This window comes from Xyrauchen texanus, chromosome 3 (genome assembly GCF_025860055.1).
Source record: "Xyrauchen texanus isolate HMW12.3.18 chromosome 3, RBS_HiC_50CHRs, whole genome shotgun sequence".
In the NCBI taxonomy this organism is placed as follows: domain Eukaryota; kingdom Metazoa; phylum Chordata; class Actinopteri; order Cypriniformes; family Catostomidae; genus Xyrauchen; species Xyrauchen texanus.
Window position 1 is genome coordinate 18042204 of NC_068278.1, and position 21876 is coordinate 18064079.

General features: G+C 40.2%; 1 protein-coding gene across 1 annotated transcript; it reads right to left on the bottom strand.

Annotated features, from left to right (window-relative positions):
* Positions 1-2821: 2821 nt before the first annotated feature.
* On the bottom strand, positions 2822-20446 carry lix1 (limb and CNS expressed 1). The gene is made up of 6 exons (XM_052111301.1): positions 20183-20446; positions 16087-16250; positions 13150-13290; positions 4708-4803; positions 4292-4369; positions 2822-3850 (listed from the first exon to the last, which is right to left on the bottom strand). The coding sequence occupies exons 1-6, from the start codon at positions 20322-20324 to the stop codon at positions 3461-3463; spliced, it is 1011 nt and encodes a 336-aa protein (XP_051967261.1). The 5' UTR covers positions 20325-20446; the 3' UTR covers positions 2822-3460.
* Between the last annotated feature and the right edge of the window lie 1430 nt (positions 20447-21876).

Sequence of the window (21876 nt, forward strand, 5' to 3'; positions counted from 1 at the left end):
GTATTTATATACATTTTAACATATTTCATTGACTAACATTGATTATTTCCCCCCAAATAATTTTGAAGTTCAAACTATAGCTTAATCTTACCAGATGGCATTGTAAATTGTTCATAGTTAAGCACAGAAGTCAGACATAAGATCTCAATTTTGCTGAACGGTGGATAGTATCTGCTTTTGCATTTATATGACCTCATCAGTTCTTTGAAACAATGGTGGTTTGTTGAAACCTGCGGAGCTGCATACATTTAAAACATTTTAAAAAAAATATAAATAAATTGATAAATTTACCTCCAAATCAAAATTTAGACACCACATGTCATGCAAAGATCTCATGCAGTGTATAGTTGTAAAAGTACTGTGGTAGTGTTTGTTGCTAATCGTTGTTTGGGAGAAAATAATGTGGCTCATGAGGTAGGATCGCTGTTACACCATGCCACTGCAGAGACACAAGTGGTGCAGTTTGTCTTTAATTTCTGGGTTTCCACAAAACTATTGTAGAACAAACAGCAGTGATGTGTGGCAGGTGCTATTTACACCTGGTGCAAATTTTCACTCGGTTGCTATAATTGTTTTTCTGTGTTTTTTGGAGCTTGACAGCAGTGGTCACTATGAACTGTCATTATATGTAAAAGGGCTGCTTAAAAATACTTCAAAAAGTCTCCTTTTGTGTTCCACAGAATAAAAATAAATAGCACCATAAGTTTGGAAACGACCTGAGGATGAGTAAATAAGATGTACTGTACTGCATAGCCTATATATATATATATGTGTGTGTGTGTGTGTGTGTGTGTAAACTATTCCTTTAGCAATATTTTCTAACATGAAATGAAACATATCAAATTAATTGCAATGCTGTTAGTTTAATGAGGAGACTGGGATGAAGAAAAGTATAGGGAAAAGGCGAAAGAAGGGTGAGAAGTCCTTCATTGGCTGAAAAACAGGAGCATGAGAGAGACGTCAATACAAGCAAGGGCCACATGGTGTTCACGCTGAGCCCCGCTTCACTCAGCATGCTGTTGCACAGACACCCTGACAGGAGCTTTCATGCAAGGTTAACAAGATGCAAAATTATGAATGTAAAGAACAGGTCAGTGTGTCTTTCTATAGCATATGACTGAACCAGAGCTCTCCTGAGATTTCAGACATCACTGCAGGTTTTGCATAAACAGCACTTACACCAACTTCAAATTTGAGAGGCTTGCAGTGTCAGATGGAGATTGCAATTTTTGGGGGATTTGTGGGAAAATGGAAAGGTGTACCTTTCCAGACAAATAGCAGTATCTCGAATACCTCTTTCTTTTTGTCTTTGATTTTCAATCATCATAGTAGCTTCTCATGAGAAGGACACAACAAAGAGAAATGAAGGAATGAAGGCTGTGAATCATATTAAAAACATTCAAGAATGTAATGCTAATAATATTTTCACCATGCTATATAAATGAGCTATATTTCAATTTATGTTCTCAAAGTTAATAAAGGTGGACCAGAGAAACACTATATGCCTTCATAAAGGTTTGATTTGTGTGTCCTTCCATCCGTCTGGTTATTAATTCAATATTGGTACAGGAAAATGTATTTCTGCCCCCTTTGGTCAGCTCCAAAGGACCATTGTATGAAAATATTCGAATGCTCTATCACATCATTTCCATATGTCATATGTCATTTCCTACTAGCCGAAAGACTGAAATTGTGTAATTTACATCTCATTGTCCTAAGAAGGAAAAGAAAGAACGGGATATCACACTTTTCAATTTGAAAGGGAGCATTTTTTTTTTTCATAGTAAATTAAAGAAAGGCAGCTATACCAATGTCTTCAGCCCTTCAGGTCCACAACAATCACTGAATCTGGAAAATTGCTCTGGCTCCCAAGAGTACCATGTTCTCTCTAAAACAGACAGAGATGTCATTATCCCACTCTTTTTCCCATCTGTAGGTCGACTAGATATCATTTCTCAAAGAGCTAAAAAAGTGGCAAATTGGCATGAGTGGAAGTGTGAAAGCAGTGAATCAGAGAGAAGCTATCTTGTTGTGTAATTAGATAATTTATGCAAAATCATGCATAATTAAAAGTGATTCAGGGTGAATAATAATAATAAGGCCTTTAAAGACTGAGATTGTGTAGGATCTGAAGATAAGAATAGATCATTTTAAACAAGAGATCAGTGTCTCACCTTTCTGATGCGAAAAATGAAAAACAACACATATCCTCCTGTGAAGCTTCACACATAAGGGATCTACTTTTTCTGAGCCGCAAAGGGAGTTCAACAAAATTAAAGCACAGCTCAAGTAGACAGAGATTAGAAAGGGGGCAAATTAGCATTTTATATAATATTATCAGTTCCCAATAAGAGCACTTTATGAGGACACCAACCAAGATTTCTTGGTTTAGGTTCAATAGTCTCCTAGCAACCACTGTGATGAAAAAAAAGTTGCAAAAAACAAAAATTATTATGGCCTAGTTTTGTACAATTGCTTACAAAGAGAGAGAAAAAAGGTGGAAATTCACACTAACGACCCTTGTTGAGATAAATAGCTGTTCTCTAGCCTACACATGCAATAGAAGGGAAAAAATGGGGGACAAAATAATCCATTTGCTGATTATAGCCTATTAAATAACAGTATTGCAATCTCTCATATTCAGATATGATGATGATTAAAAAAGTTTTATTTATATTTTTATAGACATTAGTCAGAATCCATGTATACCACTTTACTCAATACATTACAAAATAGACATAACATTTATTCACAATGACTTCCACAGGGCCATGGTTTTAATTAGAATATTTTCAAAAGGAGCTGATTTGATGCCTGCATATGTTTGAAATAATAATAATAATAATAATAATAATAATAATAATAATAATAATAATAATAATAATAATAAAAGAGCTATTCACAGTTAAGGTCAAAGAGAATGAATTACGTCAGTGCTGTTAGCGCTTTGTCCTGTTCAACTAGAACTGAAAGTTTAATTAAAAATTACATAAACACCCCCCTCTTGTGGCAAACTAGCAGAACAATAAAATAACTAGAGCGCAGTGTTAATCACACCTATTCTGATAAAACTATTAACACCAGCTATATGTGGCTAATGTAACCTCATTATTTTACTAAACCGGCCAACTGACCAGGGCTGAGTTTCCCAAAAGCATCACAAGATTAAGTTGATCGTAGAGACCATTGGCGCCAATGGTTTCTACAATCTAGGCTTACTATGCTTTTGGGAAGTGCTGCCCAGGCTGGGCAACCAGCTAAGACCAACCAACCAACTTTTTTTTTAAGCAGGGTTGCTTAAGCAATTCATTATGGAAATGTGACCAAGACAACAAATCAGCAACATATCCTAATCTCACATTCTGAAACACAAAGAAAAAGTGATATCCTATGAAAAACAAACTTTACTACATTATGTATATTTTGTCCAGAGCAAATAAGACTTCCTGTCTTACACAGCTCATTCTACAGACTCTCCATCACTCACAATGTCCCGAGAGTGAAAGTGACATTGCTCTGAATAATCCACCACACTCCCCTCTAGACAGTGGCCCTCCTGAGTGTAATACTCAAACCCAGTGTCTTCTTTCCATGATGCCTCCTCACTGTGGTATTCCTCCAAATCCTCAGAATTAGCGTGATTGAGAGCTAAGCTCAGGATTTCTTTCTTCTCCTTGTAGAAGCGGAGTTCCCTGCCGGCCCGCCGGGCTTCCCCCAGCTCCTTCATGGCCAGCTGTAGCTCTTGGGAGAGCAGTCCAGGGGATTGATGCTCCTTCTGTAACCAGTCCAAAGCCATGTGGCTGCGTGTGTACTCGTCCAGATGCTGTTGTGAATAGTAATCGATCACTTCCTGCAAAGAAATAAATAAACCAATAAGTAAGAAATATGAATAAGTAAATAGTGCTGTTGATTACAAAATTAAAAAATTATGGGTCAGTTGGGGCGTCACATGAAGCAATTTATTATTATTGTTTTATATATATATATATATATATATATATATATATATATATATATATATATATATATATATATTTGTCCAGATACTCATGTGACATTTCACCCCACACTTCCTGTAGCACTTGGCATAGATGTGGCGGTCTTGTCTGGCACTTCTCACGCACCTTACAGTCTAGCTGATCCCAAATTGCGCATATATATATCTGACTGTCTTGTCAGGCTCTTCTCATGCACCTTACAGTCTAGCTGATCCCACAAAAGCTCATTGGGTTTAAGATTGTGGTGCTGGCTTTTGGTTTCAGTAAAGCACCAAGAATCTAGTTATTTTTACCTGACGGCTACATCTCATCTCCCGAAAAGCCTTCAGGGTGCCATTCCAGTGCAAAAGCTGAAAAACTGTCATTATTTCCTTGAGAAAAAGAGACAGTGAGAAGAGTTTGTATGGTCACATTCAAGTCATTCGATATTCAGCTTAACTAAAAGGCCTACAGTTTGTGTTGATGTCTATGAATTCATTGAGACATCATCACACCATGGTTATTTTTTTACTTTGCTGTTCTGATCATATCCAACACACTGTACTGTCTAAACAGATGTCATATTGCTTTAGCATTTATTTTTTTCACTTCAGACTGATGTCATACTGAAGATTTGTGCAGATAATGTGTGAACAGAGCTTGTTCTGTTTCACCAGCATGGAAATGAATACTGGTCTAAACATAAAGGCATTGCTGTATTTTTCCTGACCTGAAATTCCAACATGGTTCTCCCAGTGTTCATCTCCAGCATGAGGCAGTAGGCTCCTATACTGGTACTGGGGTCAGAGGCATCTGCAATGTTGCCCTGTGAACAGTGGGACACAACGACTTACAAATGTGTCATCACTCAGGCTGGGCAGACACAAATACAGAGGGAGGTCTGGGATTCATTAGACACCCCTTTGCTTTGTCATTCAGTCAGAGCGACTTGTCTTTATTGTTGGAGGAGAAAAAGGCCAAGACTGCAGAGGATAAATTACATGAGAGTGAAGTAGACCACACATGCACACCCACATATACACACTCCCACAGAATGTTAGCATTCTTGGCAACTACTTTCAGTGTTTGTGGTGAGAGTTTTTATGCAGTTTATTTGTTGGTACAAAGCCAATTTATCATTGGAATGGCCTCTTGGCTCTTTATGTATGAGTGATTTATGTAAAGCAAGTAGGATGGAGCCAGTGCATGGGCATGGGTGCATAACTACTGTATAGTGGGAGGCCATTGGCCAAACAATTCTCACTTTTCGACTCACATCTCAACATGTCTCTCTTTATTGACTGATCGCACATTACATGTTGCTCCTGTATCTCAAACCATTTGAAAAATTTAGCCCAGCGATTGATTGACAGATAAGGAGTGTCCCTTCACTGCATCCCGGACTGTGTTTACAGCATTTCAAATGCATTTTTGACTACCTCCGTATGTGTTTTTTTGTGATTCGACTACAAAAGGTTTTGCACCCCATTTACACCTGTAGTGCTGAATACTTGTCATTGCATCATCCGAATCACATCCTAATACTAGCTGAAAATGGGGTCTAAATGGCCGCTGCCAACATTAGCGAATACTACAGAATGACTTCTGGTGGAAGTTCATCCCATATCCCATAAAGAAGTTATATTGTTATGTATTATATAAAACTAATGCATTTAAAATAAGAATACATCATTAATAACATGGAAAGTTTTTCACAATTCCTTACATTTAATCATAGAAAACATTCCCTGTCTTAGGTCCGTGAGGAACACTACTTTATTTTAAGAATCTGAAATGTCAGATTAAAAGAATTAATAATTATTATTTATTTCATCACATTCCTAGTGGATAAGAAGTTTACATACACTTTGTTAGTGTTTGGTAGCATTAACTTTAAATTATATAACTTGGGTCAAACATTTTGGGAAGCCTTCCACAAGCTTCTCACAATAAGTTGCTGGAATTTTGGCCCATTCCTCCAGACATAAGTGGTGTAACAGAGTCAGGTTTGCTTGCACCTGCTTTTTCAGTTCTACCAACAAATTTTCTATCAGATTGAGGTCAGGGCTTTGTGATGGCCACTCCAATGGCCTTGACTTTGTTGTCCTTAAGCCATTTTAACACAACTTTGGAGGTACGCTTGGGGTCATTGTCCATTTGGAAGACCCATTTGCAACCACGCTTTAACTTGCAGGCTGATGTCTTGAGATGTTGCATCAATATGATGCCATCTATTTTCTGAAGTGCACCAGTCCCTCCTGCAGCAAAGCACTCCCACAACATGATGCTGCCACCCCCATGCTTCACAGTTGGGATGTGTTCTTCGGCTTGCAAGGCTCACCCTTTTCCCTCCAAAAATAACGAGGGTCATTATGGCCAAACAGTAAAATTTTTGTTTCATCAGACCAGAAGACATTTCTATATATTTATATAAGATATTTGAACCCATGTCCACTTCCAAACTGTAGTCTGGCTTTTTTATGGCGGTTTTGGGGCAGTGGATTTATCCTTGCTGAGCAGCCTTTCAGGTTATGTCGCTATAGGACTCGTTTTACTGTGGATTTAGATTCTTGTCTACCTGTTTCCTCCAGCATCTTCACAAGGTCCTTTGCTGTTGTTCTGGGATTGATTTGCACTTTTCGCACCAAACTACATTCATCTGTAGGAGACAGAATGCATCTCCTTCCTGAGCGGGTATGATGGCTGTGTGGTCCCATGGTGTTTATACTTGCTTACTATTGTTTGTACAGATGAACATGGTACCTTCAGGTGTTTGGAAATTGCTCCCAACAATGAACTAGAGTGTCAAGGTCCACAATTTCGTTTCTGAGGTCTTGGCTGATTTCTTTTGATTTCCCCATGATGTCAAGTACAGAGGCACTGAGTTTGAAGGTAGACCTTAAAATACATCCACAGGTACACCTCAAATTCAGTACACCTCCTATCAGAAGCTAATTGGCTAATTTTCTAAAGGCTTGACAGCTTTTTCTGGAAATTTCCGAGCTGCATAAAGGTATTTCACAATTCCTGCATTCCAGAAATGCACGACATGGAAAAAGTTGCTCTGTTGGATGCTCCAGTGTCTCTAGCTGCCCTCTTCTGTGGCTCTGTGGATACAGTGTTATGTAGCAACTCAGCAGCACTTGCAGGATATGAGACAATTTATGCTGAAACGGGGTAATATATCTGTCACCATTCCCTTGTTGTCTGCCCTGGGTTTCACTTGTCATTGTTAAATGTACTACACTTCCCAGAATCCACCTGCCATCACCACTGCCATTTTGTTCATTGTTCTCACCTGTGTCTAATTCAGTCATCACTCCCTGGTTATTTAAGCCCTGCTTTTTGTTCACTCCTTGTCGTTCGTTGAATGTTGTCAAGCCTGATCTGTGTTTCCCTGCCTGAGTTTTTAGTTTTTGTTTGTTTCCCCATCGAGGGTTTTTCCGTTGTGTTTGTTTAATAATAAAGAATAAAAATAAAGAAGCCTGCATTTAGATCCTCTCTCCTCGCTGCCTCATTCGTAACAGAACGAACGACCAACTATGGATCTAGCAGGGTTCCTCATGGAGCTGACACAGGCGGACTTGACTGTCCGGGAGTTCTCCTATTTTTTCACCAACCTGGCCAGTTGCACCGGCTGGGATGACCACACTCTGAAGGTGGTGTACCGGTTCGGTGTTCCCAAACACCGGTGGTGGGAACTCCCGGAGACTGCACCTGGCGGGAGTACGTGGGACTCATCTTGGAGGAGTTCGCTGCCGGGGAACCACCTCTCCAGATCCCAGCTCCCGCCTCTGGGCTTTCCTCGCCAGCCACGGTGAGTGAGCCAACCCCCACGCCTGCCGTGGTCAATGAACCAGCGCTGCTAACTTCATCCGCCCGGAGGAGGAGGAGAAGAAAGGCCTCTGCTCTCCAGCCTCCGCTAACCACGGCCAACCAGCCAATGCCTGTAGCCTCCGATGTCAGTGAGCCAGCGCCTGTAGCCTCCGATGTCCGTGAGCCAGCGCCTGTAGCCTCCGATGTCCGTGAGCCAGCGCCTGTAGCCTCCGATGTCCCTGAGCCAGCGCCTGTAGCCTCCGATGTCCCTGAGCCAGCGCCTGTAGCCTCCGATGTCCCTGAGCCAGCGCCTGTAGCCTCCGATGTCCCTGAGCCAGCGCCTGTAGCCTCCGATGTCCCTGAGCCAGCGCCTGTAGCCTCCGATGTCCCTGAGCCAGCGCCTGTAGCCTCCGATGTCCCTGAGCCAGCGCCTGTAGCCTCCGATGTCCCTGAGCCAGCGCCTGTAGCCTCCGATGTCCCTGAGCCAGCGCCTGTAGCCTCCGATGTCCCTGAGCCAGCGCCTGTAGCCTCCGATGTCCCTGAGCCAGCGCCTGTAGCCTCGACCGTCCAAGAGCCAGCGCCAGTGGCCATGACCGTCCAAGAGCCAGTACTCCCCGAGCTTTCCAGAGCTCCGCCTCCCGAGCTTTCCAGAGCTCCGCCTCCCGAGCTTTCCAGAGCGCTGCTTTCCAGAGCTCCGCCTCCCGAGCTTTCCAGAGCTCCGCCCTCAGAGCCTCCCTTGGCTCCGCCCCTGAGCCTCCCTTGGCTCCGCCTCTCGAGCCTTCCAGGGCTCCGCCTCTCGAGCCTTCCAGGGCTTCACTTCTGGAGCGTCCTACGGTGCCACCTCCATCGGCTCCGGCTCCAGAGCCTTCCAGACCTCCGCCTCTAGAGCCTCCGACGGCGCCACCTCCATCGGCTCCGCCTCTAGAGCCTCCTACGGTGCCACCTCCATCGGCTCCGCTTCCAGAGCCTTCCAGGTCTCCGCCTCTAGAGCCTCCTATGGCGCCTACTTCCACGCCTCCGCCTGCAACGGCTCCACCTCCCACGGTTCGGCCTCCTGAACCTGTCCTTGCCCTGTGGCCGCCTTCCAGGCCTCCTGAACCTGTCCTTGCCCTGTGGCCAGCTCCCAGGCCTCCTGACCCTGTTCCCGTCCTGTGGCCTCCTCCCAGGCCTCCTGACCCGGTCCCTGTCCTGTGGCCTCTTCCCAGGCCCCCTGACCCAGTCCCTGTCCAGTGGCCTCCTCCCAGGTCCCCCAAACCTGTCCTTGCCCTGTGGCCAGCTCCCAGGCCTCCTGAACATATCCTTGCCCGGTGGCCAGCTCCCAGACCACCTGAACCTGTTCTTGCCCTTTGTGCCTCCTTGGACTGCCTGTCTGCTCCCTGTGCCTCCTTGGACTGCCTTTGTGCCCCTTGGACTGCCTGTTTTCCCCTTGTACTCCCTTGGTCTGTCTGTTTGCCCCTTATGTTCCTCTGGTCTGTCTGTTTGCTCCCCCTCACTCCTTGGACGATTCTTTTTTTTTTTTTTCATTTATTTTTTTCTCTGAGGAGCGTCTGGAAGCCGCTCCTTTGAGGGGGCTATGTCACCATTCCCTTGTTGTCTGCCCTGGGTTTCACTTGTCATTGTTAAATGTACTACACTTCCCAGAATCCACCTGCCATCACCACTGCCATTTTGTTCATTGTTCTCACCTGTGTCTAATTCAGTCATCACTCCCTGGTTATTTAAGCCCTGCTTTTTGTTCACTCCTTGTCGTTCGCTGAATGTTGTCAAGCCTGATCTGTGTTTCCCTGCCTGAGTTCTTAGTTTTTGTTTGTTTCCCCATCGAGGGTTTTTCCTTTGTGTTTGTTTAATAAATAAAGAAGCCTGCATTTAGATCCTCTCTCCTCGATGCCTCATTCGTAACAATATCACAGGCGGTTCTCTCCCGCTCTTTTTCGAGCCAGCACCTGGGCAAAAGCCCCATGCTCACTGCCTCAGCGCCGCCAACTGCCGCCGCCAAGCCACCAGTGAGGCCAGTGGGAAACACCACCAACCCCACCACCCCTTGCAGCAAAAGCACTCCTGACGGGCACAGCCCTTTGAAGAAAAATGCAAAGCTCACTGTTCTCTCTGGGTCTGCTCCGAAGAAGACTCGATTGGAGACACACAACACTGTTCCCCATCTTCCCACTGTTGTTCGTCGGGAAAAGAATACTGCTGTTCACAATATTGTTCAAAATGTTGTTTCTGTTTCTCACATTCAAATAAAATGCAATAAAAAATACAAAAAGAACACAGCGCTCGCTGCACATGCACGAGACGCTCACACATTCTCAGTAAAGAGCTCTTTCCCTTTCAAAGCCCACACATTGTGCACAAGCGCTTCCCACTGGTGAGCGGTGCATTATATCATACAATGAACAAACCAAATTGCCCTCTGTCCCATTACACAGACGGGTGGCAAGCCCTTACATGTATTTCAGATTGGGTGCAAAAATTATCGAACATGGGAATATGATCCAATTTGCATGTCGCCCACCCCGTTTTGACGACGTTCTGTCTTCCACGTTTTCGTACGAAGATGCACCATTGTTATGAGCCGAAATGCACAATATCCTATAGAGGAGATTCATCATGTCCAAATTTTACAATATCACAGGATGTTTTTGAGATTCACATTTGCGGGAACAGCATATCAATTCAAAGTCCTGCCCTTCAGGCTGTCTCTTGCTCTTTGCACGTTCACAAAGTGCATCGATGTGGTTCTCGCTCCTCTGAAACTGAGAGGCATGTACATTTTAAACTACTTCGATGATTGGCTGTTACTGGCCCAATACGAGGCTCTGTGATGCCAGCACAGAAACTTACTGCTTCAGCATCTAAACAGCTTGGGACTCATGTGAACTAGGCGAAGAGCACGCTTTCCCCCAGCCAACAAATCTCCTTTTTGGGAGTCTGCCTCGACACCGTGAGCGGGCACGCACACCTCACAAGCAAGCGCATTCAGACCATTCTACAGTGTTTGGCTCAGTTCAAACTGGGGAGAAAACTTCCACTAAGGCTGTTTCAGAAAGTATTGGGGTTTATGGTGGCAGCATCTGCCGTCATTCCATTAGGTCTTCTACATATGAGACCACATCAGTGCTGGCTCAAGCGCCATGTGCCACAACATGCTTGGCACCATGGGCGCATCCTCAGTGGATAACACCCACTGTCTCCTCAGGTACTCTAAGTCCCAAGCCCCATGAGAGCAGACGTAATGGCCCACAAATGGCAAACAAAATGCAAATATGCATTTCTCCCGGTGTGCCTCCTTCACTCTGTCAAAATACAGCTGAGGAGGGATCAAGGTACAATCTGGCATCCCTAGCCCAAGTTGTTCAACCTACATGTGTGGCCGATGAACAGAGCCCACTCAACGCACTAGAACTGACACATTCAGTCATGAACACCATTTTACAGGCCAAACCCCATCCACAAGACTCCTCTACATGCTAAAATGGAATGTGTTCACTGTTTGGTGTCTTTCACAAGACACAATAAATCCTCCATACATAAAATTCTCATATTTCTTCAAGAGCGATTAGACACAGGACTCAATCAGTCAAAGCTCAAAGTTTATGTGGCAACTATGTCTGCATATCACACACATTAAGCTGGTGCCACTGCAGGCAAACATGATATAATGATAAAGTTCCTTAGAGGAGCAAGACAATTAAATCCAACTCGGCCAGCTACAGTACTGACTTGGGACCAAACTTTGGTCCTAAAAGCGCATGCAGGGCCCACCTTCGAGCCTTTGGACTCTGTTGATTTGCGCATGCTTTCTATTGAGACCACACTACTGCTAGCTCTGGTCTCAGTAAAAAGGGTCGGTGATGAACATGCACTATCAATTGTCAATTTATGTCTGGAGTTTGGCCCTAGCCATTGTCAAACCCAGAAAATGCTATGTACCTAAGGTTCTAACCATGCCCTTCAGAGCACAGGTGGTTCACATTCAAGCTTTTTTCCCTCCTCCATTTAATTCAGATGAGGAACAATCCTTGCATTTGTTATGTACTGTGCGGTACTACATGCATATGTTGACTGCACCTGCCAGTTCAGACTGTCTGATCAGCTCTTTGTGTGCTATGGAGGATGCATGAAAGGAATGTCCGTCTCCAAGCAAAGATTTTCTTACTGGATCATTGATGCGATTGCCCTGGCTTATGAGTCGCAGTGTAAGATTTGCCCAACTGGTGTTAAAGCACATTCAACTAGAGGCATGGCCTCCTCATGGGCATGGACAAATGTGTGTCTTTACAACACATATGTTTTGCTGCAGGGTGGGCTTCTCAAAACATATTCGCAAGGTTTTACAACCTAGAAGTAACGTCTCCTCTTCAAAAGTCCTCTCTGTTAAGAGTGTTTGCTATTTAGTTTGCCAAACATATATTTATGCCTCTCACTTTAAGTACATGCTCCCCATCATTTTGCACAACCACCTGCATTCAGGCTCTTGTAATTTACCATAAAGTCACAAACACTTTCATTATAAATGAACTTCCTTCCCAACTGGGTTCTTGAAGGAGTTATTTCATACTATATGACTATTGTTCATATATCCATTCTAAGTGCTCCCCTCCTGGCCCAACATGAGCGTCACTCACTTGTAGCATACTCATGTCGGTCGCCATCCCGCGGGACTGCTGCATCATGTTTCCTCTCTGGAATGTTATGTCGTGTAGTGCGGCGTGATGGGATTCTGTTCCCCATATGCGTTAGCCGAACGCAATGTCAAGAGTTGTAAGGGAACATTTCAGTTTCTTACGTAACCTTGGTTCCCTGACGTAAGGTCTTTTTGGTGCAAGTGATGCACTCTTTGTCCCTCAGTCAGAACATTCTGGTGAATGGTGTTTGCGTGCCTGCTTTTATAGCTGACAGCTTCGTACCTAAAAGGGCAGGGCTCAAACACCATAGCCAATATTAGAATATTGACCTTACTGTAGAGAGGTTTCAACTAGTTTGTGTGGAAGGACACTCCCATATGCGTTAGAAGAATGCAATGTCTCGTTCCCTTCATCTCAGGTAACCGAAGTTACGTACGTAACCGAGACGTTTTACTTAATTGAAGCCATTGCAGAAATTCAATATTTGAATTCAGTCATGATTAGTTTATTCCATTAGCAAAAGTGTCCAATAAGAAGTATAGGTCTCTCCGCAATGATAATGGGCGTTTCCTAAACTGTGGGAGTTTTCAAACAGGGATGGGTGTTTTTCAATTATTCAATGAAAGTAGTTGTATTTCTTTAAACTTTTTAATGACAACAAGTATAATGTGCACTTTCAAATCATTAAATGATTTGTTGATAAGCAGCTAAGTAGTAATGAGACTCACACTGGTGGTGCTGACGGCCTCTTTAATGCTGCATGCTATGAACTCAGGAGTGATATGTCGGCAGGGCAACTCATTAAACGTGGAGTTCATCAAAGCGATTCGAGCTGCATCACGTCTGGCCTCTGCTTTACTGTAGCAATACTGTGTGAGAGACAGAGAGAGTGTTAATAAAATGTTGATGAAATAATGAAGAAATATGAATCTGTGCTGATTAGACAATCGTTAGGATTTTTACTTGATAACCTAAACACTCTGTCTGGTTTTAAGTTAAAGTCCTCCAAATTAAATCTGTCTTAAACACAAAACTACAGAATGCACACTGTAGAATATTATGTAAGTGCACGCCAATCATTTTTAGAGAGTGAGTTGAGGTTTAAATTAGTTGCTGAAGTGCTGAAATTCATTTCTGGATTTGAAATATTGCAGAAAACCCTTTCTATGCAATGCAAGTATTACATTTACAAGCAATGCTAAAATGAAGATGAATATATAGAGGTAATGGCATGTCTTTGATTTAAAAGAAAACTGAAAAATTCCTCTCTATGGTGCTGAGCAACACTGTTGATTAACTAATCATTATAAGTGAGTTTATGCCTCCTGTGCCCAAATCGCTGATCTAAGACTAAAGTCTATTCAACCAGTGGTGTCACATCAGTGGTAATTTCCTGGTGTGCTTCAGTCTTCCAATGGAAAACAATCAGCCCTGAATTTCCCTCAAATAACATCATATCCAAAAAATAAATGATGGTAACTACATCCTAAAATGAGAAAATTATTCCCCTAAATATCAGAGATACACAGGGCCGGCATGTCCTACAGGCAATACAGGCGGCCACCTGGGGACCCGACGAATCTGACGGGGCCCCTTGAATACGCACAAAGCATATGAATAAGCCATAGAATTGAAATCATTAATATCTTCTAATTTGAAGCTCTCCGCAGTTCAACAGTTTCCAGAGCGCTGAAACACTGATAATGTGCAACGCGTGTGAACCTGATCATTTAACATACAAATCATAATGACTGTGAAAACTAAAAACATCATGTTATGTCTAAAATGAGCTCTGATTAATCACAAAAAGACAAATAACTAAAAGTGACAACAAATAAAATAAAAGCAGTGTATCTAAAATTGGCACGCTAAGCAGTACACACTAATATGCATAATTTAATACATAGCTATATATATAATATATATAAAGATGCTAAAAAAAATCACATAGAGGGTGAATATGAGCAATGATCTGGAAAATAACCAAACCATCCTATCCGCAAATATGTACAGTATGTGCTTTTTCTTTACATTTGTTTACAAATATATATTTCGAGGTGTTGTGTTAATAGATTTTATTTAAAATATGTAATTTTATTTATAAATAATTATAAATTATACATTGCTTTAGATACCTTATTTTCCCTGATGTTTTAACTTTTATTAACTTTTGCACACATTCTGGCCAACTTTTTGTATTCATTGATTTTGTTGCTGTAAATAAAGCAGAATTTCAAGCATTGTCAGCAGTGTACTTTACAATGAAATATAAAACTATTTTAAACAGCATTTTCTTATTTAATGTAACTTTAATGGGCAACACTTCTGGTTGTATTTGTCAACATTAGTTAACTACATTAGTTAACATGAACTAACAATGAACAATACTTAATAATCTTGGTTAATGTTAATTAATACATATATACTAGTCCATTTTTAACATAACAATTTTTATAAGTTATCATTAGTTAATACAATATGAACTAACATGATCAAACAATAAACAATTGTATTTTTATAAATTGACATAAGCCAAGATTAATAAATGTTGGACATTGTTATGATACATGGTTAATGATACCTAATGCAAACCTTATTGTAAAATGTTACCCAGTAATTATAATACTTGCAGTTTCCATGACCTCATAGTAATTGAGATGCTAGTTTATTTGTACTCCAAGAAAATGTTTTGAAAGGTGATCAAAATAAGGTGATAAAATGGTGACTTGTCAAAGTGCCTAAAATACACATATTCCTTTATGCATGCATGTATATTTTAACCTAACACCTTCATGTTGGGAAAAAAATCTATTGGAACATGTTATTTGTCATCTACCGAGCAATGTACAGTACAGTGCTTATTTTGTAGTGCATTTAGGGCATTTAAAATTTCGCCTGGAGCCCCACAATCCCACGGGCCACCCTGGAGATATTTTGTGACAACATTAATTTTAAGTGTTACAGTATAATACATGAAAGAACACCTGCTACCCATTTAAAACTTTTTTTAAGTTTTAAAGGATATGCTCTGTCAGTATTGTGGTCATGTTCTTCTCTGGTTATTAAGATTATAATTAATACCCATGATTGTCAGTTTATTTATTTTTTTAACAAGACCAAAAAACAAATAAAACTTTACAGAATGACAAGCTCTGTTGCCTTTCGTGGCATATGCGTCACAATGACAAATGAACAAATTAAGTAATTATTTTCTTTCTTTCTTTTTTTTCATGTTTCATTCCATATAATAGAACATTCCATTGTAACTGAAAGGAAAAGCCAGCCACACACTGATGTGTGGTTGGCAGGAGTAATTTAGCAAATAAGAACCACCTGGTGACCCTCCTCAATTTCACACAAGAGCCTCTACTTTTATGCAAGGCTAAATAGCTCTGATGAGATACTCATTAAAAATAGACACTGGACCTTAGTCTATTTACTGTTTTAATAGTTGAATAAAGCATGGATTGTTTCAGAATGAAGTGATACAAGTTTACCTTTAAAATGAATCACATAATTATCATATGAATATATCGGATATATATATATATATATATATATATATATATATATATATATATATATATATATATATATATATAGTTACAGGAAATGCAAAGTAAAAATACAATTGAAAAGTTCATTTTGAAATTCACTTAACTTACCTTAACATTTCCAAAGCAACTTCCACCTGGTAAAGTGATGTAGCATATGTATGGAGGGCTGGGTGAGGGAATGGACTCATAGACTACCAGATTATCTGTCTCCATCATTGTGCTTTTCACATATTTCTGCTCCCAGAACTTGTGCAGCATCCCCACAACATTCACTAGCAGCAGAAGAAAGTAAGAATTTTTAAAATTTGCACCATGAACATCCAGGAGGTCAGTGTCTTTTTTCCCCCAAAAATGATCCACTATGGGAAAGACATGTAATACCTTAGAAATTGCCCACATTGTGCTGTTGACATCACATCTCTTCTGATTTCTGGCAAGAAAGATATTTGCAAAGAAGTAATTGAAAGAACGCTGTTTTTGTCTCTATACTGCTAGACATTTTTTTATCTTAATTTAATCTCCCTCATGCCATCCCAGATGTGTATGACTTTCTTTCTTCTGCTGAACACAAATACATATATTTTTAGAAGAATATTTCAGGTCTGTAGGTCCATACACTGCAAGTAAATGGTTAACATTTTGAAGTTCCAAAAAGCACATAAAGGCAGCATATAAGTAATCCACAAGACTCTAGTGTGTAAATCTAAATCTTCAGAAGTGATACGATCAGTGTGGGTGAGAAACAGATCATATTTAAGTCCTTTTTACTATCAATCGAAATGGTAAATGGGAAATGGTCTGCACTTAATAGCACAATCTACTCTTTATCTATCAATCTACACTTTACTTTCACATTATTATTTTGTTTTTGGCGGTTTGCATTCTTCTTTAATATTACCACCTTTCTGGGCATGGAGGAGAAACGATAGTAAAGGTGCGGATGCACACAAATGTAGTTCCATCTCTGACCTCATGTTGCCATACATTCCTGCCGTTTCTGAAATACTATAGATAAGAGTAATCTTATTGAGGCTGTGGGGTTTCTAATGCTTAAACGAAAAACAAGAACCACATTAACCCTTATCTCTTAACACTATTAATATATTACACTTTGATTTGCCTGCAGCAGTGATTAAGACTAACTGATAGGTTGACTGAGAGCGATAGATTGTTAAAGGGTGACTTTAATTTGGAGAGTTTGATGGTGACACTCTCTGAACTGGGTTTGGTTTGATGAATTGGCACAATTTCAATAAACACAACAGTTAAAAATATCAGTAACACTTTCTATGAAGCCCACATTTATAATGCATTGTAAAGGCATTATAAATGCATATACTGCACTCACAACGTCTCATAATACATCTTATAATAAGTTATAACTTATAAACCCTGTTTATAGTCAAGTCAAGTGGTTTTTATTGTTGTTTCAACCATATACAGTTAGTACAGTACACAGCAAAACGAGACAACGTTCCTCCAGGACCATGAAGCTACATAAAAACAACAAAGGACCAACACAGGACCACATGAGACTACACAACGAAATAAAATACCTATATAAAATACCTATGTATACCTATATAAAGTGCACATGCAAACATGTGCAAAAAGTACGGGACAGTACAACAAATTTCTGACAATGAACAGGACAATAGACAGTGCAGCGCCGACCAGTACACAGTTTCTAAAAAAAACGTAAACATAACATACTATGTTATAGATTTACTTTAGAGTAAAATGCATTATAACACAAGCAACATCCAGTATTAATGCAGCAAAAGTTAATACAGTTCATCGTATAAGTGCTGCAAAAGCACCGTAGTGTAAAAAGTCAAAAGGCTTTATGATGTGATCATATTTTAAGTGGTCTTTGCCTGCTTTGTAGTTGTAATATACCCAGGTTGTAAATCCCACTGGGGGAGAAAAGGGTACTTTTCACTTTTTTAATTATTAAGTACAATATGTGAATATTGTTGTGAATACTATTTACTCAAGTATGTTTTTGGCTAGATACTTGGACTTTTAATTTAGCACAATTTTCACTGAGTAGCCATACTTTCACTTAGTATAATTTCTGAGTACGTTGTACACCCCTGCTTTTTGTGACTTCCTGGCTGAGTCATCGCTGTCCTCTTGGAGGAATTTTGGAAGGTTGTCCACTTTTGGGAAGGTTCACTACTGTGTTCAATACTAAGTTTTCTCCATTTGGAGATAATGGCTCTCTCTGTGGTTCTTTGGAGTCCCAGAGCCTTTGAAAGCTTTATAAACCTTCCCAGACTGATGTATTTCAATCACCTTTTTCCTTTCTGGAAATTCTGGAATTTCTTTCAACCTTGGCATAGTGTGCTACTGGGTGAGACTTTTTATCCAACTTCATGCTGCTGAAAAAGTTATATTTAGGTGTTGATTTTATTGAACAGGGCTGGCGGTAATCATGCCTGGATGTGTCTAGTCCAGCTGAACCCTATTATGAATACAGTTTCATAGATTTGGGGAGCAATTAAGGGGGAGCAATTTTTTGCTTCAATAAATAACATTATCATTTAAAAACTGTATTTTGTGTTTATTCAGATTGCTTTTGTTTTATGTTAGATTTTGTTAGAATTTTTGAAGTACGAGATATACACAAAAAAAGAAGAAATCAGGATGGGGCAAATACTTTTTCACAGCACTGTATATGTTTATATATATATTGAAAATAATATTTGTATACATACAATAAATTAACAATATAAACTACATATATTCAGACACACACACACACACACACACACACACACACACACACACACACACACACACACACACACACACACACAGTACTGTATATACTGTACATATTGCTTTTGTTGTTTGTTTATTGTAAATGTCCTCATTAAATCATCACACTCTCCCACAGGGGTTTCACATAGCTGATGTTACTATTGTTAGGGTCCACCTCATTTTGATTTCCATTTACAGCAACATCCACAGTAAAAACACTATGATAACATTCCAGCATCAGCACATGGAATCGTTTTCCTGGCAAAACAAACAGGTGCTCACAGGCTCTGTTCCTTCCGCTGTGAGGAGGACCAGTGTCAAACATCAGCAAGCTGTGGTCTGATTTCAGTGTTTCACACCAAAAGTAACGGCACTGTTTGTGCAATCTTGCTTTAATCAGCTCAGGCATGACATATAAAACGCACCCCCTCTCAAAGGGGTCAGCAATAATATTGAGAAGGTGAGCCAAAGATATATTTTTGTAAAATGACCATACATGTGGGAACACAGACTTGTTTTAACAGCATTAACATTTCCAACTTTTTGTTTGTTTGAAAGAGTTTACTGCTGTGAGCACCACCCAGTTTATGGCTGCGTGGTTGAACACAGACTTACGGTATGTGAAATTTTATTTGGCACTGTTTGCAAATGATCTGCCTTACTTGAGCCATAGTGCAACAGAAATAAAAGTTGTGTCTGTGAGTGAGCTTTGGTCTCAACAATTAGTCTAGACACGTTATTTATTTCCAAATAATAATAATAATAATAATAATAATAATAAATAACATGGAAAGGCATATGTGGATTTTAGACTATGCTTGATATAAGTATATATTGTTTTAAAATAAGTTCCCCTTACAAAGTCCATATACAAACATACATACATACAGGACATACATCGTCCATGCTGCCATGCAAAAGGCAAAGCATAATAATACATTTAATCAAAATTGGGTTATGACTGGAATCAAGTCTCTTCGACTATGTTCTGTGAGACAGACAGGTTTGGCTCAACAACTTTGATCCAGAGAAAACTGAATGAGACCATTTAAATTCCACGTTTGGCTGGATAATTAAATAAATCTGAAATTTGAAACAATGTTCTTTCTCAGTGTTGACCTTGAAATGTTACATTAAAGAGATATTTCTACTTGATATAATCCTTAAATTCGTTTTGTTGGTGTAACTTAATGTATTCAGGTTGATTCAGGGATGTTTCGCTATACATTTACCAGTTACTTTAGTGTTACCACATGAAGCACATTTTTAGGTTACCCTTATTTTCTTTTATTTTTTTCAGTTTAGTTACTGCATTTTGGCTTTGTATTGCTGTATGGGATGCTGCATTGCTCTTAATGTTTTCTTTACGAAATTCAGAACAAGTTGAAAGACCAAAAGAGATACACTTTATTAAATACTTTTAATATGTCTTACTCACAGTCTTTGATGGTTCTGTCATCATCTGAGTCTGGTGGTCCAGACATTATCTCCAATTCCTCGTCCCACACTCCCTGAAACAATTCTCCTACTCTGTCTCCAGCTCTTACATGCTCTGGAGAAGTGAATACCTTGACAAACATCAGTTAAGTTCCAGAAAGGGTGAACATGAGGAGATCCCCTATTACCCTTCTCCACTCAAGCCTCCAGAGCAGTCTATGCAGCCCTGTTATGCCTGCCCCAGGGGTTCTCTTCAGTGGCTGGCCCACCTTTTGTCAGGGGTGGAACTAATTAGCTGTGAGGTTGGTTGATGCACTGCACTGTCTTATATTCACACACACACACACACACACACAAAACCTACACACTTGCACAGCCTGTTGCACACACCCACTCAACTGAGTCGAATAATCCCCGGCCCAGGAATGCAGCCCCCTTGTCCATTCATTCACAGCATGCCTCAGCCTTTCCTCACAACACAGTTTACATATGCACTGGCCAACGAACTGAAGAAACTACCAAGATGGACAGCAGACAACTTCTTACAACTTCTTTTATTTACCATTCATATTGCTTTTTGAAACTGAAGAGGTTTCTTGAATTGTTGAAAATACTTTCCAAGAAACAGCATTTAAAAATAAATGTTTATTGTCTTTTAAATTCCAACTCAAGTTATATCCAGTTCAATATTTAGTCAAAAAGCATCTGGACAAGTCAGAATAGCTCATAGTTTGTCAAACTTGTACATCGTTCATAATTGTGATTAATTACACCTGTTGCTCTGCTAGGACACCTGAGTGAACTTGAGCAAAACTGAATTCATGCATCCATAAAAAATATCTTGGGACTCGTTGGTTTAATGTTATTGCAGAAGTGGCTAGGAAAACGAAGTTAGCTCTGAGAAAAGGCCCAGCATAATTTGTTTGCAGATGCACGAATGTGCATTTGTTATCTATTGTAAGATATTCCTATGTCAGAAACTTTTAAAAGTGTCTTAAATGTCCCAACTTTACTTGTTGGGGCAACTGTATGTGACCAAATTGTATTTTTATTAGTAAAAATGACTTAACACAGTGCCCAAACCAAGTGCTAGCTCCACTCTATACAGAACTGTGTATTCATTGTCAAACTCAATGCTGTTTTATGAGGCTGTGATATAGCATAAGTAATGACCCTGCTCAGACTGTGCTATGTAGTCATTATCTATGAGAAAACATCTCAGTTTATCTGCTCTGAATGCTTGAATGGTTATTGTTCTGTGAACAAATACAAGTGGTGGACTGCATTCCTATGAATAGCTCACTTAGTCTGGTGAACTAAAAGCTCACATTATTCCCTCTTCTCCACTTAGCAGCCATGAGCCTACTTCCTCAATGTTTGAAGCTCAATTCAGTTTACATCATTGCCTAAACCACATTTTTCACAAATCTGATGCCTCTTTTTCAACTTTCTTGTTTCTTTCGTTCTTGGGAATAAGGAGTCCATTCAGAGTCAAGCTCTATTATGAGACTGCATTGGGAATAGAGAGAGGTGTTTTGCATAAATGACAATCACAGTATCACAGAAAGGGGGGTTTAACGCTGAGAGAAACAGCTTGGGAGCTGAAATGGATGAAAAAGACAAATATTTGTTTGAATTCACAGAATGGTTTTATTGGCTAGAAAGTATTTGTAAATATCCTAACTACATGAAACT